The following is a 15369-nucleotide window of genomic DNA, read 5'->3' as shown; positions in this document are numbered from 1 at the left end:
CCAATTTTGTTCCTGATTATATTTTACCTGATGTTGTTGCGCTCTTAAGAAATTTGTGAAAACTATAGTCCTTGTCGGATGTATTTCATACTTGATGGAATTGTAGATAGTTTAATGGAACAATAAAAAATATTTTATATAAAGTATTATTTATTTCATGATGTAATAACAATAGATGATGTAATAGCAATAGTTAAATCTACAATATTTAAATTAAAAACCATCAATATTAATATATATATTTTTAAAATTATTATATAACCTCAATTTCAAAAACATTCTTAACCAAACAAATTAAATTACTTTTTGGCTATCCTCAATTTCAACCACAGTTTTAACCAAACATATATTTTTCCAAACTAACCTCAACTAAAAATACTTTTTATAAAACAACTTTTTTCAAACCATAACCACAACAATAACCACAATACCAAACACACATATCTATCTGTGTCCACAAAAGTAGAAGAATAAAGCTTGGATTTGTGTTGTACTGAATGGGTATAGCTGTGGTTTTCATTGTAGTGAAGGGTAGTAATTTTTTTTAAAATGTTTTTTATTTTAAAATATATTAAAATAATAATTTTTTATTTTTCAAAAATTATTTTTAATATCAACACATCAACATATCTAAAATCTTAAAAACCATATTAATTTAAAACAAAAAAAATTTTAATTTTTTTAAAAACACTTCCAAAACACAATATCAAAAAAAAAAAAAACTTTTATAATAGTATTTTTTTATTTAAAATTATTGTCGTAAATTAGAGTATCTTCCTTCTAATTTATTTTTGCTTATTTTTTATAATTTAAATTCCATTCGGAATTCAAATCAATACTCTAAAAAAATATATTCCAAACATAAAAATTAACTTATCCTTAGAAGAGAATTCAATTCCAAGATTCCAAACAGTCAATTAAAGAAAAGCACGGTTCTAGGGTATTCCTACCATGCTTGTAAAAAAAATAAAAAGAGATTTCTCCTGGCTGCGAAAAGTGGACAACAATCAGAGCATTGGCGAGGATGAAACACTTCTATGTTCTGATGCTAATTCAAAGAGGACTTTTGCATCTACAGAAATTCAAGTTTGCATTTCTAATCGCAGCAAAGGAATAACAACTTCCGGGGGTGGTGCAAAGTCACATTATTATGCATAACTGAAATTACTGCAAACAATAACCTGAAGCCATTCACCTCTACATGGAAATCTAGGATCCAAAGAGCAACTTACTTGAACCCACCAGAGAAAAAAGCAGAAACCAACTACATCAGATGCTTTAATGCTGCATACCATGTCAGCAGAGGTTGTGTGAGACCATGTTTTCCAGAGAAATTGTAGTTTCAACACTACTCGAAGAAGCAACAGTGGGAAATGATAGATCACAGAGAATCAAGGATGGGGACAACAGTATAAACAGCTTCCCCTTGCCAGTTAGCAGAAATTTCAAACGTGGTAATTTTAAACGTGGCAAATGGAACACAATCTTTGTTGCAGAAGGATGCACTCAAAGGTGTCGCAGACAACCAAGTTTCTGAACACTGCAATTTCAACATGATCGAGGCTGAAAAACATGTAGAATGACGAGTAGATAACGTGCAGAGAAGCAGAGATGGAGAAAACCGTGCACTATGATGCAGTTAAGTGGCGAAAGGATGCCATTTTGGCCGAAAACCACACCTCAAAAACAAAACATATAAATCTTTTAGAAACAACCACATCAAACATAATAATTATAACATGAATAGTCAATATTAAACTTAGGAACAAAAAGGTTGCAGTTTAAGTTTTAAAAGTATGGAAGAGACCTACATATTTCAGTAAGTTGTAGACAGCAAGCCGACATAAAACAGTGTCCAAGCACCTGTTTCGCAGTTGAAACACTTCGATGAAGCCACCCGAAACCAAGTTTCTAACAAACCTCATTGTCATGAGACGAACATAACTTAACATGACCTTCTATGCTCAAATGGTCCTATTAGAACTAAAGTATAACAGATTATTTTCTTCAATAGCCTGCTGGTTCTCAGTTTGGCTTCCAGCCTCAGTCGCTGCAGGGAGAAACAAGCAAATAAGTCTGTCCTCATCTTATTAAACTTTGAAGAAAATAAATAATCAACTGTTCTGTAAATTACATGTACATTTTTTCTTTTGAGAAGGTTGTGCAATGGTTCTAATACTCAGCTGTTCAGACCAACAAGCACTCAGATGCAACAGATGAAATTTGTACTTCAGAATTTTGTTATGCTCTGATAATTGTTTTCTTTTGTTTTTCCAAGTAGTCAAAGTGTCAGCTCACAGTATCATTGACCCAACAACACTGTACCATAAGACTAGCTGGATAGTATATAGCAGAATAACAACTAAATTATTTTCCCCAAATATGCATAAGCATAACATACCCAATAGCATAAGGTGAATCACGGCGGCCATGACGATATGGAGGGGACCTGCTATAGCTGCGACCTCGGCGAGGTGAAAGGCTCCGGCGTCTTGGAGATCTTCTCTCACGGGGGCTATAACTCCTGCCAAAGACAAAGTAAAAATAGCAACAGTAAATAATCTAGCGTGTCAACTGTGAGCATATTCTCCTAATCAGCAAACACAAGATAGCCCAGGATAAGAAATTGCATTGAATCTCATTACTGGTCAATGGTGTTGCCCAGCTCCTATTGCACAGCATATTCATTTTGATTCCTTTATTATAGCTAAAGCAGCTAACAGAGACTCAAAAGTCATCTGTTATAAATATATTGATTCTATCACCTCTCATCTGGAAAAATTATCCTGCAATTTCAAGGCTTTCAGTAGCAGTTGCAGTTATCCTTCCAATTCCATTCCTTTTTGAAAATAGTAGTTGCCCTGCCCAGAACCAGTTTTGGTCCTATATATATGGTAGGGGAAAAGAAGCACGCCATGGAATATGATAATAAAGTATATGGAAGGCCATACAATCATCAAAAGGAAACGTAAAAGTCAATTAATAGAGAGAGAGTGCTTTGATTTCATAATGCTTCGACATTGTTCTTCCTCATGCAAAATCATAAGGTTATTCTGTATGAAAAAAAAAAAAAAAACCACAAGATCATGTTTCTAATTCAAGCCTATTACTTGACTTGTAAGCATTGTGTTTGTGACTATGCAAATGTAAACAAAGAAGGAAAATAAGAGAGCAAACCAGAAAATTTCTAACAAGTGTTCTATCCAGAAAATAAATATAACCCCAAAGAGGGGTAAACACATTAGACGCACCTGCGCCCATACCCATAACTTGGACTTCCACGGCGGCGAGGACTGGGGCTTCGACGACGACTACTTCCCAAGCCTCGTGAGCCAATGCGCAGGCGACACTCTCGTGCAAAATGACCAGGTTCACCACACTCATAACATTTTGAGTCCTCACCTCCACCACGTCCATGTCCATCGCCACTACGGCCTCCACCACCCTTAGAATTATGGGAAAGCTCCACACGCCAGCCATTCTTTCCTGTAAAATGAGTCAGAATCTTAACAGAACTCTCTAAAATATAATACAGCTTGCAACCCTATAGTTCTAAAACAATTTAATTTCCATGTTCGGTAATACAGTTCACTAAACATGAACAGAAAATAATAGAAGTTATAGCAGCCAACACTGAACATAAGAAGAGCCAACTTATAGCATAAGAAATATAAATCATAAATAAAAAGCAGGAATCATTTTAAACAAGAGATGGCAAACATCATAATAAATTAAAATTTTCATAAAAGAAAAAGGGTCTGCATTCGTAACAAATGACAGGAAACAAAAATATACAAACCATCCAATGCGCGAATTGCATCTATAGCATCCCTGCGATCATCAAACTCAACAAATGCATATCCTGGTGGCCTTCGAGCAACCCAGACACTGCATGAATTTTTATTTAGAAATTAGAATTGGAAAAATCTTGTTATCAATGAAAAATGCAACAACAAACATGCACAAAGACATATCCCAACGTCCACCCCTGCCACCAGTCCCTAAGCCTTTGTTCTACAGAGTTTTCATATCAGCACCTTTTAGTTCAAAAAATAAAACAACCCTTGTCCTTCTCAAGCAATGACAAAAAATGATTACTGACTTAAAACCAAATGGCAATTTGCAAAGATTATCTTCAGCAAAGAATACTTATGCCTGGTCTAGTTTATAAAAATTGAAAAAATCAGCATGCACCTACTGAAAAAAAGAAAAGGAGATTGAATTACACAAAAATGCTATAGAACTTACTGATTAGTATATTGTAAATGCATGTTAGCAACTTATGGTCTTATGCTGGATCTGAAGTATCAGCAGAGTTTTACATGTTCAAATCTCCTAAAATGACATCCTACCATGAATTTATCAAACCTGTCATGTATCCATGTCATGCCATATCAAGTATGGATACTTCACTCTTCCCTGTTACATGTGAAATACTTCCCCTAGGCATACAATTCAGTTCCATACACTCACATACTCTTGCGATACACAGATGACACCTCATGACTTCTATTCAGATAATATACAATCCAAATGACACCTCATAACTACTATTCAGATCGCTATATACAATCCAAACACAAGTTAAATGCAGGACTTAAAATCTTAAAAGTTCTCAAACAATGAAAATCAATAGATATGGTTAGTATAAATAAAAATAATATTGATGTCCCTGTCATTTGTTGATGACCATGCATTTAATACAAGTGTCAAGAATACCTTAAATAAACTATAAATTAAACCAACTGAAAACTTAGGATGACTCCATTAATCGATGTAAAATGCTTTTAAGAAATTGGCTGACTGGACCTGCGTGTTTGGTGTGGAAATGTTCTCATCTAAAGAACCCAGTTTGTTGACATTTTTACAACTGGCTCTTACAGGGGTAGTATGTAAGATAAAAATTAAGAATCAAGGAAGAATGAACAATCATTTAAAGAAAGAAATTGTCACAGAGAAAAACTATGAAGAGAAGAGAAAAAGGAAGCCAAGAAGGAACACAAAAAGAGAGATGCAGAGAGAATAGAGGATTTCATGAACACTTCAAACACCCTGTTGCATGGTTTCCTGTTAGGTTAAATAGCACAAGCTAGTAATAGCATCCAACCCACCTAATGACATTAGCTAGTGTTGTGGGTTGTAAGTGCCTGCCTCAACTAAGAGGAATTTGGTCAATTAAAGTTGAATGTAAGTTGAGTAGAAGCCAATAAAGCCATCTAGTTACTGTTCTTTTTATCTTCTCGAGTCCAAATAAAATAAGCACTTTTCAAATATATATTTTATGTACCTAATGACATTAGCTAGTGTTCAAATATATATTTTATGTACCTAATGACATTAGCTAGTGTTCAAATATATATTTTATGTACCTAATGACATTAGCTAGTGTTGAGGGTTCTAAGTGCCTTCCTCAACTGAGAGGACTTTGGTCAATTAAAGTTAAATGTACATTCAGTAGAAGCCTGTAGAGAAGTTTTGCTACCGTTCTTTCTATCTTTTCAAGTCCAAATAAGCACTTTTCTAATAATTCATGTACAGATAGAGTTTCCACTGTCAGTTTGTAAACTACTAAATTAGGATGGCTAATATTAATCCTATAGACCTCCCCTTGACCAAAGTCAGAGCGGTGCAGCCTTTAGGTTGCAAAGTTTTTTAAACTAAAATTCTATTATTCACAACTGGGCTAATTCAATTCAAAGCAATTCTAAACTACTTTTAACAGTAATTGAAATGGCAAATAACAAATAACAAATGGAACTGAGGCTGCAAACTTTAATTCATTAAGTACAAAGCAACATGGAAATAACAGTATGAACTTACATCCATGGCACTAGGTTTATGTACATGGATTGGAACCTTGCGTTAATTGCTTTGAACAGTTTGATTGCACACAGACATGAACCAAATAAGACAATAAAGCAACTCTACAGCCTACTAGTTGCTTATATGCCCCAGAGCTATAGTCTATAAGATTCAACCTCCGAGATTACAGCCTTAAGTTTCAGGATACCTGAACCTTGAAAGAATTGCATTGGGTGCAGTTGCAATTTGCAGTTGTGTTGATTGTTCTACTGTTATCCTCCTTTGCTGTAACTTTTATAGACCCATACTTGAAAACTAACTTCAATAACTGCACGTAGTGGTTACTTCTTCCATGAACTAGTTGTTTGCCCATTAATGCATGACATCCCACTATCCACTAATCCATCAATTTAGAGTTAATGCCCACTACATGGAAAATAATCCTAACTAACAAAAAGAAATACAGGCATTTTGGAATAGGTAGTAGGATATTTAAATTTCTAGAAAGATTTCTTTGAAAATTCTAGAAACTTACGAGTCAACAGCTAGCAACCCACTTAACATACTAGCCAAAACTTTAAAGTCCATTCATCTCTTAAAAATTCTATTTTTTCTCCAAATAGTAAGATTAATGAAAACTCTAAGGGCAACTTTCATCATCCTAACGTACCCAACTCTCAGAATTTAACAATTGAAACTCTCCATGATAAGTTAGATAAAGCTTAAAAAAGGGTAGTAATGTAAAAATAGAAATAAAAATGACCTAAGCGAGAGTCCAAGCACCTAAAGATTTAAACACCTTGCCATCAGGCATTTCAGGCACCAAAGTAGCCCCTTGCTCAGCTTAGGGGCCCAAGAGAGTGCCTTGGCAACTTTTGATAATACTAGTAGCTGCATATCCATATGCAGATTCGTGACGCACAAATATACTCCTGAATTTTAAAATAATTGCAAAAGTCAACTAGCAGGTTTGGATACTGAGAAAAATTAAATGCTAACAATAATAACAATGACTAACACGGAAGAAACAACAAAGATCCAGCACTCCTAAAACACTCAAATCAGCCAAACAATGCAAGGTGCCAAAGAAATTACCTACGAAGAACACCATACATCCGGAATTCATCTTCGAGATCCCTCTCGGAGACGCGCGGATCCAAATTCCCAACATAAACGCGAGACATTATTTTGAGCAAAACAAGCACCAATCTAAAGAACAACAAGCGCATTTGTGGTTAAATAGCAAATTGTAGCTCAAAAAGAAATTCCAAGTTGTTTATCTATGATCATTTGAGCAACAAACCGAAAAATCACTTGTTTTATGCCAACAGGAAAACGTTGAAGTCCAAAGCAGCGTGGATTTTAATACATAAATGGGTTCTTCTTTGGAAGATCTCTTTTATGGATTTATAAGCCACGTGGCGGCTAACAGCACTATCATTTTGTAATTATACGATTTTATGCTGTGTTCCATGCTGAAATCATGGCAGTCCAAATCTTCGTAACTCATAATTCCCTAAATTGAGTGGGGGAGGAGGGACCAAATCATGTTATGAGTTATTGTTATATCAAACTTGCAATTCCCACAGAAAGAAACAAACCAACACATATAATTCTCTTTAAACTAGATTATAACCATAATTCTTCATAGAATCATGATTCATATGAAAAGAGAAGGAAAAAAAAACTATTAATACAGCAAAATAGTCACGCAAAGCTACGTTCCAGTGAGATTTAAGAAAGACCCAAATGAAATCTAATGTTGAAAAACATAATAAAAGGGATTACCTGCTTGATTCTGCAGGCAGTTTTGGATTCTGATTATTACTATGTTGAAAGCAAGAACGTGGAAGAGCCTAGATAGAGGAGAAATTCGTAAGATTCTTTTAGCAAGCTCAGTAAGTAGACTTATATTTGTAATGGGCTTTAGGCCAGCATGTCTGTACTGGGCTCTTTTGCCGTAGGCCTGTTTAGACCTGATTATTTACTGGTTTTGCACATTTGCATATGGCGTGACTGAGTAATATTTTGTTTTTGTTTTTTAAAGTGGTTTTAAAAATTTTAAAATGTTTTTAATTTTTTGATATTTTTAAATTATTTTGATGCATTAATATAAAAATAATTTTAAAAAATAAAAAATATTATTTTAATATATTTCTAAATAAAAATACTTTAAAAAACTATTAGAGGGACTGTGAAATTTGAAAAATTTGAAGTATAAATGCCGACTGACCAAAAACCCGTCATCTCAATCTGCGTTAGACAACAATTTGAAAATACTGCGTGAGACTAGAAGATTTTGCATTTCCTTGTGTGGATCTTGAATTGAGTTACAGCATGTTTTTTAAATTATTTTTATTTTACAAAACATCGAATATATTTTTTCATGTTTTTTTAATGAGTTTAATATATTAATATTAAAATAAAAAACAAAAAAAAAAGTATTTTAATATATATTTATAATCAAAAAAATATTTTTAAAAATATTACTACAATATAATTCCAAACAAATATCCCAGTAATCATACAGTTGGAGGTACTCCGACCTCCACCCCCTGATGAGATAAAAGTTGTTATCTTTCCAACACAACACCATTGCATTGAATGTTAGAGCTAAGTCACGAAATAATAATAATAATAATAATAATAAAATCACAACTTTTGATGGGTATTTTTCTATATAACACAGTTTAGAAAATGTTGATAAATTAGAACTGATAATTGTGTTTAGTTATTTTTTAAAATATTTTTCACAGTAAATTACATTAAAATAATATTTTTTATTTTTTAAATAATTATTTTTGATATCAGCATATCAAAAGCACATCAAAATGATCTAAAATCATCAAAAAAAATTAAATTAAAGAAAAAAATAAAAAAAATTCAAATTCTTTTTAAAAACTATGCCGGTCTATTTTAACAATTTCTTTAAAATATCAATTTTTTTTTTTTAAGAAATCACAATTTTCACTCGCAGACATTTAATGAAGAATGTTATTTTTCAAAAAGAGATTTAGCAGTGCTAATTTACCATTTATTTTTAGACGTGCTAATTTTATATATATAAAAAATAATCACTCTCGGTTACCATCTACCAATACAAAAGCTGAGACAGCGTCACTTTTTCCAAAGGAAAAGCAGAAATACTATGATGAAGAGGCCGCAAATGCTCTTTTTTTTTTTTTCTTTTCTTTTTTTTATTGTTGCTCTTGATAATTACAATCATGTACACTTAACTTGCTCTTCGCCTCTCAAACAACAGCTCCGATCATGAATCGATGCTTAAGCACAGCTTCTGCGATTGGTCTCTTCCGGAAGTCTGGATTTAGCATTGCCTGCACACCGGAAAGACACAGAATTATTGCAGACCAAATGTTAGGCATTATAGCTTTCTTTTCTTTAAAAAAAAAACCATCTTAAATTATAATTAACCATAGACGACTAAAGTAGTTTATTTTAAACTCTGATTCAACCTCAAGTAATTGCCATCCAGCCCGGTCACCAATATCCAGAAACTTCACAGCTTCTTCCAAACGATCATCTGCCAAACAATATCTGTTTACCAGAAAGGGCAAAGACAGAGGAGGAAAAACCAAGTGTGTAAGCATTTGGACACCTCAAGATCCATGACAAGCTTGAGCTTAGTTCCTAATCTGTTGGAAACTGTCTATTTCTTGGCCAAATAATTGCCATTGTCCTTTGGTTTGATATGCCAAAAACATAATCAAACTGTTAAATATAATAATACTGTTTCAATATTGAATCTCACACGAGAAATTAATTCAATCGATACTTAAATTTGTTCTTTTATTAAAATTTAAACAATCAATTAAACATTACATAAAAATATGCAATGCATAGTTAAATAATACACTGTAGAAAACTAGTGTTTAAAAAGCGTTTAAACAAACAACCAGCTGCAGGAATCTAAGTATTCAAGTATGTGTGAAAAACACACAAGTTAACTTCCTGAATTTTGGATATAATGTAGAGTTTCGTTTTTACTTTGCATTTTATCTTCGTCGTGTTCTACGGGTAGCAGAGTCTTTGAGGTTCTGCTCAGAGCCAAACTGAGAATTATTTGTTGTTCCCTTTGGCATACAAACTACTTTTTCACTTGGATTTCATCCTATATTTGAAAAATCATAGTGTGCAAGATAGATCCCCACTAAGAAAGAAACTGCTAAAATGTGTCTGTAGCTCTTGTAGAATCTACAAATGTTCTAGTATCACCTGCATCATGATCTACGCATGGACTCAACTAGATAAGAAGCAGCCCAGTTTTGATGCATAAGACCATAACATAACTCCTGAAATCAAGCTCAGCCAAACGAAGGGTGCTTATAAATGTATCTGATTCTTACCTTTTAAACTCCTATAATCTCAAATTCATCTTATGCATGCACTGGCTAATGGACTTTAAGCAAGTCAAAATAAGGTACAAAAATCATCTTACTCTCTCATAGCTTCAAGATCGAGTCGGAAAGTGTTTTCTAAAAGCCTCTGCAAGTTCATGCATAAATTATTAGTGTCAGGAAAACACATTCTGAAGGTGTATAAAGGCATTATGTGCTCAGGATTTCAGGTGCTCTGGACTTGCTTATATCACGTAGATGAAGAGAAACGCCTGCCTACAAATGATATAATAATTAATCAGAGGTAGTCATATTTCTGCTTACTTGCAAAGAAAGAGCATCCACAATGCCTGCTTCACAAAATGGAACGAAAGCCAAGTATGCAAGAAGAAGACCAGCTTCATATCTATGTAGGACCAGAAAAGAAATTGGTCAAAGGAGCTAAAGAGCTGAAAAAACTAATGATAGGACCATCAAGTTCTGAAACAGTACATGTCATCTGCAATTCCAAAGGCTCGTTTCTCCATAGGTGTGGAGGCTCCAGCAGCAATTGCTCTTCTCCAAAGTCCTTCTGATAATGTCCCACGGCCATCTTCTAAATTTGAAATCCTGATAAGTCATGTTTGGAAGTGAAAATGCGCTAATGTGTTCAAACCTGTGAAACTATACTGCAATATCAAGAAGCCTCTTACAGTCACAAGTAAGAAATCTCCTTATAAGCATTAAGATACATGGATGGCACATACAAGAATCTACAATGGTATTAAGTCCCTTCTCTCTTAAGTGTACATCATTTGGTCTGCCTTCAATTCACCAAGAAAATCCCTAAATGTTTTTTAACGAATTTCTATTCCTGGAAGTAAGAAAACCTTTAACACCTCCATAACTCGATTTGCCATCTGGGGAAACATCTGGGAGACAGTTTGGGAAAACCAGATCCTCGTCAGTTTGCCATCTGGGTAAACATCTGGGAGACAGTTGGGGAAAACCAGATCCTCATTGGATTGGGGATATTGTATGATGGAGATTGATGGTTAACTCCATCCCTTTCTGCAAGAGTCTGCAGATAGATTGTCTGAAGGCCAGTTTGCATCTATGTGAATAATAATATTAATAATAAGAAATCTGAGTGCGACGGAACAACTGGTTGATTATCAGTTGACTGTTAAATTCCTTCACGAAGCGCTAGATTTAAATGATTGGCTTGTTACATTCTCACTAATCACAAAATATTAACAAAGTATTATAGTGGTGAAAAAAGGGTGAGAAATTGAGCGCATCCATGTTACTAAAATAAAAGGAACCAATGTGCTACATGCTATCATACAGGTCAACACGTATACGTGTTACAGCTTACACAAGATTTACAAAAAGAACATAGCAACTGCGATTAATTCCTTCTCTCACTCTCTCTCTGTTTTATTTTTTTGACATGTTTGAATTCATTCAGTTGTGGTTCACTAAACCACGTTTGTTTCAAAGAGCTTGCCCACAATGTTGTTGCATGTAGAGGAATCACTTATATGATCTGTTTCTAAATGTCAAGGACGATGAGTTTTGTCTACAGATAACATTTCTAAGTTGAAAACAAAAGCCTTCTGAGAAGTAATTGCAAGAAAAGGAATTTTAATAGCACCTCAAATCAACAGAAAAGGCTAGATCTCGAAGTCGTGGAACTAAATAAGGAGCCTCTCTCTCTGCTATAGTGCTGCCATTATTCAAGTAAAACATTGTGTAAAATATCAGTAAGCAGACAAATATGACAGTAACAGTTAAAACGGGAAACATGAAAATCTATGATCGTACTTGAGAACAACAGAAGATGGTCCAAGACTCTGGTGCAATCTGTCATGGTAATGCATGTAGGCTAGACCAGTAATAGCCCCCTGAAGTAGCTTGATAACAAAATATCTTCTGCGCTTTATTTTTTGTTCTTGTTCAAAATGATTCCAGGAGTTTTCCTTGGTCGAAATGCTTTTTGAAATTTTTTCACTAGTAACTTTTGCATAGTCTGCTGCACTATATTTCCCACCATTACGAAAAGCAAGCCACTGTATACATTAATTTCATCAATTTTTTATCATATAAGAAAATTCCCAAAACAACTATGACTAGTTTTTCTTATTTGACCTGGTATAACAAACCTGTTCTCCAGTTTTTGTCTCAAATCCTCCAACAAGCATCAGGAGATTCTGACATGCACCTTTTGAACTGCTCTGTGAAAGATGTACATGAAAAGACCTTCCATGGTATATAAAAAAGAAAATAACATGTCACTAATATTTGAAAAGCCTTCAATATCCAACCTGAAGTACAGCATGGGCATTGAGCTCATTTGCAGCCATCATATCAGCTTCTATGCCACCAGCTCGCTGTCCAGGATATACCTTCATAACCAGCAATCTCGGTGTGAAAAGAAAAGAAGAAAAAAAAACCTTTGCAATGTGACGGGTCTACAACATCCATTCAAGTTCCACAAGGAGGAAAAGGAAGATCAAAGATAACTGGGAAGAGAGAAATGTCAAATTGAAGATGGCACAGTCGCTATAATTTTCAATTGCTCTCGATTTAGGGGGACATTTAGTAAATGTTGTTGTTAAATTCCTTAATAAATTAGAATTTGAAAAGAAAAGAAAATATAGATTTAGCCGCACTCTTCTCCTTTAATCATTAATTAACTCGTGAAATGGGAATAACATATTCAGCCCCTGGCAAAATATAATAATACACTGCAAGATCCTTACCACAACCGAGTGAATTACAATAAATATTAGAAGATGTGCATTGATTTAAGTCGGAAAGCATATATTACTCGGTATATGATTCACTTACTTGCTAGAATTTAAAGAAAAATCACCTTGAAAACAACAGGAGTGCCTCTAAGTGAACCCTGCGCTATTCTTCCTTCGTAAAGCCTGAAAAATAACTGCCATGAATATATATAATAGTTACTACAAATCAGAGCAACATGCAAACCCTTAGTTATATTGTGATTAAATAAAATAAAATAAAATAAAGGCGCACCTGATCTTCACACTGCCTTCTCCTACATCTTGAACCTTCAGCTGTCCACCTGAATATTCAAAATCCATTCCTCCTGCCGAATAGCTGAAAACAAATGCAATTCCATTTAGAACTAATCAATTGTATTAAGAAAAAAAAAAGAGTATAACTATACATATGTACACCTCGTAATGTTCATGAAGCCGTAGCTGCCAATGAGTCTCCCAACTTCGAATGACTCAGGGCTTGTAATCAGACTACTCGCTACACAGAGTCGTCGACTCGTCTTCGTTCGGAACGTCCTTCTTCTTATTGTGAAGCAGAGATGAGAGGAGAGCATGGGATTGCGAGAAAACAGCATCGACGAATAAGAATTAGAGAGGCAATCCGGTGAAACCAGAATCATCCTTCTCTCTCTCTCTCTCTCTTTTCTCTATCTTTCGCTAATGGAAACTAATGGCTCCAATGCAGTATTGGACCTGCTGGATAGATAGGCATATTTTTCTCCAATCATGTCGCTCCACGTCATCATAATAAAATAGCGTTTTTGAAAGATAAATCAAGAAGGATGTTTTTATTACATCAGTTTTCATGTTTTTCTTCTTCTTAAGTTTATATATCTTATTATCTTTTCCTATACAATTCTAACAATACATTTGAAATTTTGTTTTTATTCTATAATTTTTTCCTCATATATTTTTCCTATAATATTTTTTAATTTTTTTTAAAAAAAGATTAAGATTTATTATCATGCTTTTATTCTTGTTAATTTCTGTAATTCATATAAACTTTTTATTTTTATTTTTTCTTTGAAATGCTTTACAATAAATTTTATTATATAACTCTTTCCGCAAACATTTTGTTCCTAAAATATATTTTACATTTTTTTTAAAAATTCAATATTTATTATTGCATATTTATATTCTTGTTACTTTCTATAATTCTTGAATAATTTTATTTTTCTTTTAAAAAATATTTCAATTACGAGGAATTACATTTTTTTTTAACTTTTACAATCGTAATGTTATTTGAATATAATCAAGATTTATATTAATATTAATATAAGAAAAAGTAAATTACAATTATTTACAAGTGAGAGAAACTTGGACGTTCAAAATATTATCATGCAAGTCTTAAAAACAAAACTAAAACAATTAATTGAAGGGTTTTTTAAATATATAAAGAGAGTATTATGGTAGTACAATTAAATACGATTAGTTCTTCCTGTTCTTAATCACGACTATTTTCTTTTTCTTTTTATTGAATTTACAAGGGTCCATATTTAAATTTAAATTTACTTTATGAAAATCAAATCATATTATAGCCTTCTACACATAAACATGTTTAGAGCATGTTTGAGAGTGTGGTTGCGGTTGTTTTTCAAAATATTTTTTACTCAGAAATATATCAAAATAATATTTTTTTTATTTTTAAAAAATTATTTTTGATATCAATGCATCAAAATGATCTAAAAATATAAAAAAAAATATTAATTTAAAATAAATAAAATAATTTTTTTTTTCAAATACACTTTTTGAAACATAAAAACAAGATTAAGATAGCTGATTTTCACATGATTTTATGAATTTAAATTTAAACTGCTCAAGATTTTACGCTAATCTTAGAGTCAATTTTAATGCATTAACTACGTTCTTTTATTATAACTTAAAGAAAAACAACTCCAGCATCCACAAAAAGCTACGCCAGAATACCAGCATACCTCCTCAAGGAATGTCAAGCAGTTTGTTTATAACATTGTTGATCTCAGATAATCTGGTGGCTACTTGTTTTTCATTTCTTCATTTCAAGAAGAAGAAACTATAATTACAAATTTAATCTTGATTAAAAACAGATAATAACTCGCTAATTATAATCTAAATTTGACCTCAGAAATAAAATATGAGTGATGTCAAAAACTAAAAATAAAATAAAAGGTAAAATGAGTAAATAAAGTTGCAAAGAAAAAAAAAAATATTGTGATAAGAAAAGGAAAGCAATATATGACATAAAGATGGAAGTAAATTGCATAATAAATCTTGTATACGAGGTTGGTCATTGTTTCCGGCTACTAGATGGCTTAATTATAATATTACGGAGATAGAGCTAATCCTAACCCTATAAAAATAATATATGGTAGATAAGAAACATATAATTTTAAGGTTGCGTTTGTTTTCGTTAGCTTTTGTGTTAGCAGTGAAACAAACATAGT

General features: G+C 33.0%; 2 protein-coding genes across 6 annotated transcripts; both read right to left on the bottom strand.

Moving 5' to 3' along the window:
• Window positions 1–851: 851 nt before the first annotated feature.
• LOC18108299 (serine/arginine-rich splicing factor RSZ21) lies at window positions 852–7753 on the bottom strand. Of its 4 annotated transcripts, none has more exons than XR_008058237.1 (7): window positions 7591–7752; window positions 6898–7011; window positions 3800–3888; window positions 3252–3486; window positions 2402–2524; window positions 1812–2050; window positions 852–1679 (listed from the first exon to the last, which is right to left on the bottom strand). XR_008058237.1 is itself a non-coding variant. In XM_024591869.2 (6 exons), exons 2-6 carry the CDS (start codon window positions 6984–6986, stop codon window positions 2044–2046), a joined length of 531 nt encoding a protein of 176 aa, XP_024447637.1. In that variant the 5' UTR covers window positions 6987–7011; window positions 7591–7753; the 3' UTR covers window positions 1703–2043. The 4 variants fall into 4 exon arrangements, 2 of the variants coding, with proteins under 2 accessions (XP_024447637.1, XP_024447636.1); XR_008058236.1 differs by having other exon boundaries at window positions 852–1540; XM_024591869.2 differs by lacking the exon at window positions 852–1679 and having other exon boundaries at window positions 1703–2050; window positions 3264–3486; window positions 7591–7753.
• A 1082-nt stretch (window positions 7754–8835) lies between these two features.
• LOC7469847 (uncharacterized) lies at window positions 8836–13633 on the bottom strand. Of its 2 annotated transcripts, XM_002325350.4 has the most exons (12): window positions 13346–13633; window positions 13182–13265; window positions 13015–13072; window positions 12464–12544; window positions 12302–12373; window positions 11964–12208; window positions 11794–11865; window positions 10650–10766; window positions 10482–10563; window positions 10259–10305; window positions 9276–9357; window positions 8836–9137 (listed from the first exon to the last, which is right to left on the bottom strand). In XM_002325350.4, the coding sequence occupies exons 1-12, from the start codon at window positions 13564–13566 to the stop codon at window positions 9054–9056; spliced, it is 1245 nt and encodes a 414-aa protein (XP_002325386.2). In that variant the 5' UTR covers window positions 13567–13633; the 3' UTR covers window positions 8836–9053. The 2 variants fall into 2 exon arrangements, 1 of the variants encoding a protein (XP_002325386.2); XR_002979416.2 differs by lacking the exon at window positions 10259–10305.
• Between the last annotated feature and the right edge of the window lie 1736 nt (window positions 13634–15369).

Source organism: Populus trichocarpa, chromosome 19 (genome assembly GCF_000002775.5).
Source record: "Populus trichocarpa isolate Nisqually-1 chromosome 19, P.trichocarpa_v4.1, whole genome shotgun sequence".
Classification (NCBI taxonomy): domain Eukaryota; kingdom Viridiplantae; phylum Streptophyta; class Magnoliopsida; order Malpighiales; family Salicaceae; genus Populus; species Populus trichocarpa.
This window is presented reverse-complemented; position numbering and strand designations above follow the sequence as displayed.

Excerpts from the sequence above, each read along its gene's own strand:
- LOC18108299 (XM_024591868.2), bottom strand. The coding sequence starts at position 6,986 with ATGTCTCGCGTTTATGTTGGGAATTTGGATCCGCGCGTCTCCGAGAGG. Across the intron at positions 3,889-6,897 it reads ATGTATGGTGTTCTTCGTAG|TGTCTGGGTTGCTCGAAGGC; the intron begins GTAATTTCTTTG and ends AAATTCATGCAG. Across the intron at positions 2,525-3,251 it reads AGTTATGGGTATGGGCGCAG|GAGTTATAGCCCCCGTGAGA; the intron begins GTGCGTCTAATG and ends TGTCTTTGGCAG.
- LOC7469847 (XM_002325350.4), bottom strand. The coding sequence starts at position 13,566 with ATGATTCTGGTTTCACCGGATTGCCTCTCTAATTCTTATTCGTCGATG. Across the intron at positions 12,545-13,014 it reads GCACTCCTGTTGTTTTCAAG|GTATATCCTGGACAGCGAGC; the intron begins GTGATTTTTCTT and ends CTGGTTATGAAG. Across the intron at positions 12,374-12,463 it reads ATGCCCATGCTGTACTTCAG|AGCAGTTCAAAAGGTGCATG; the intron begins GTTGGATATTGA and ends CATCTTTCACAG.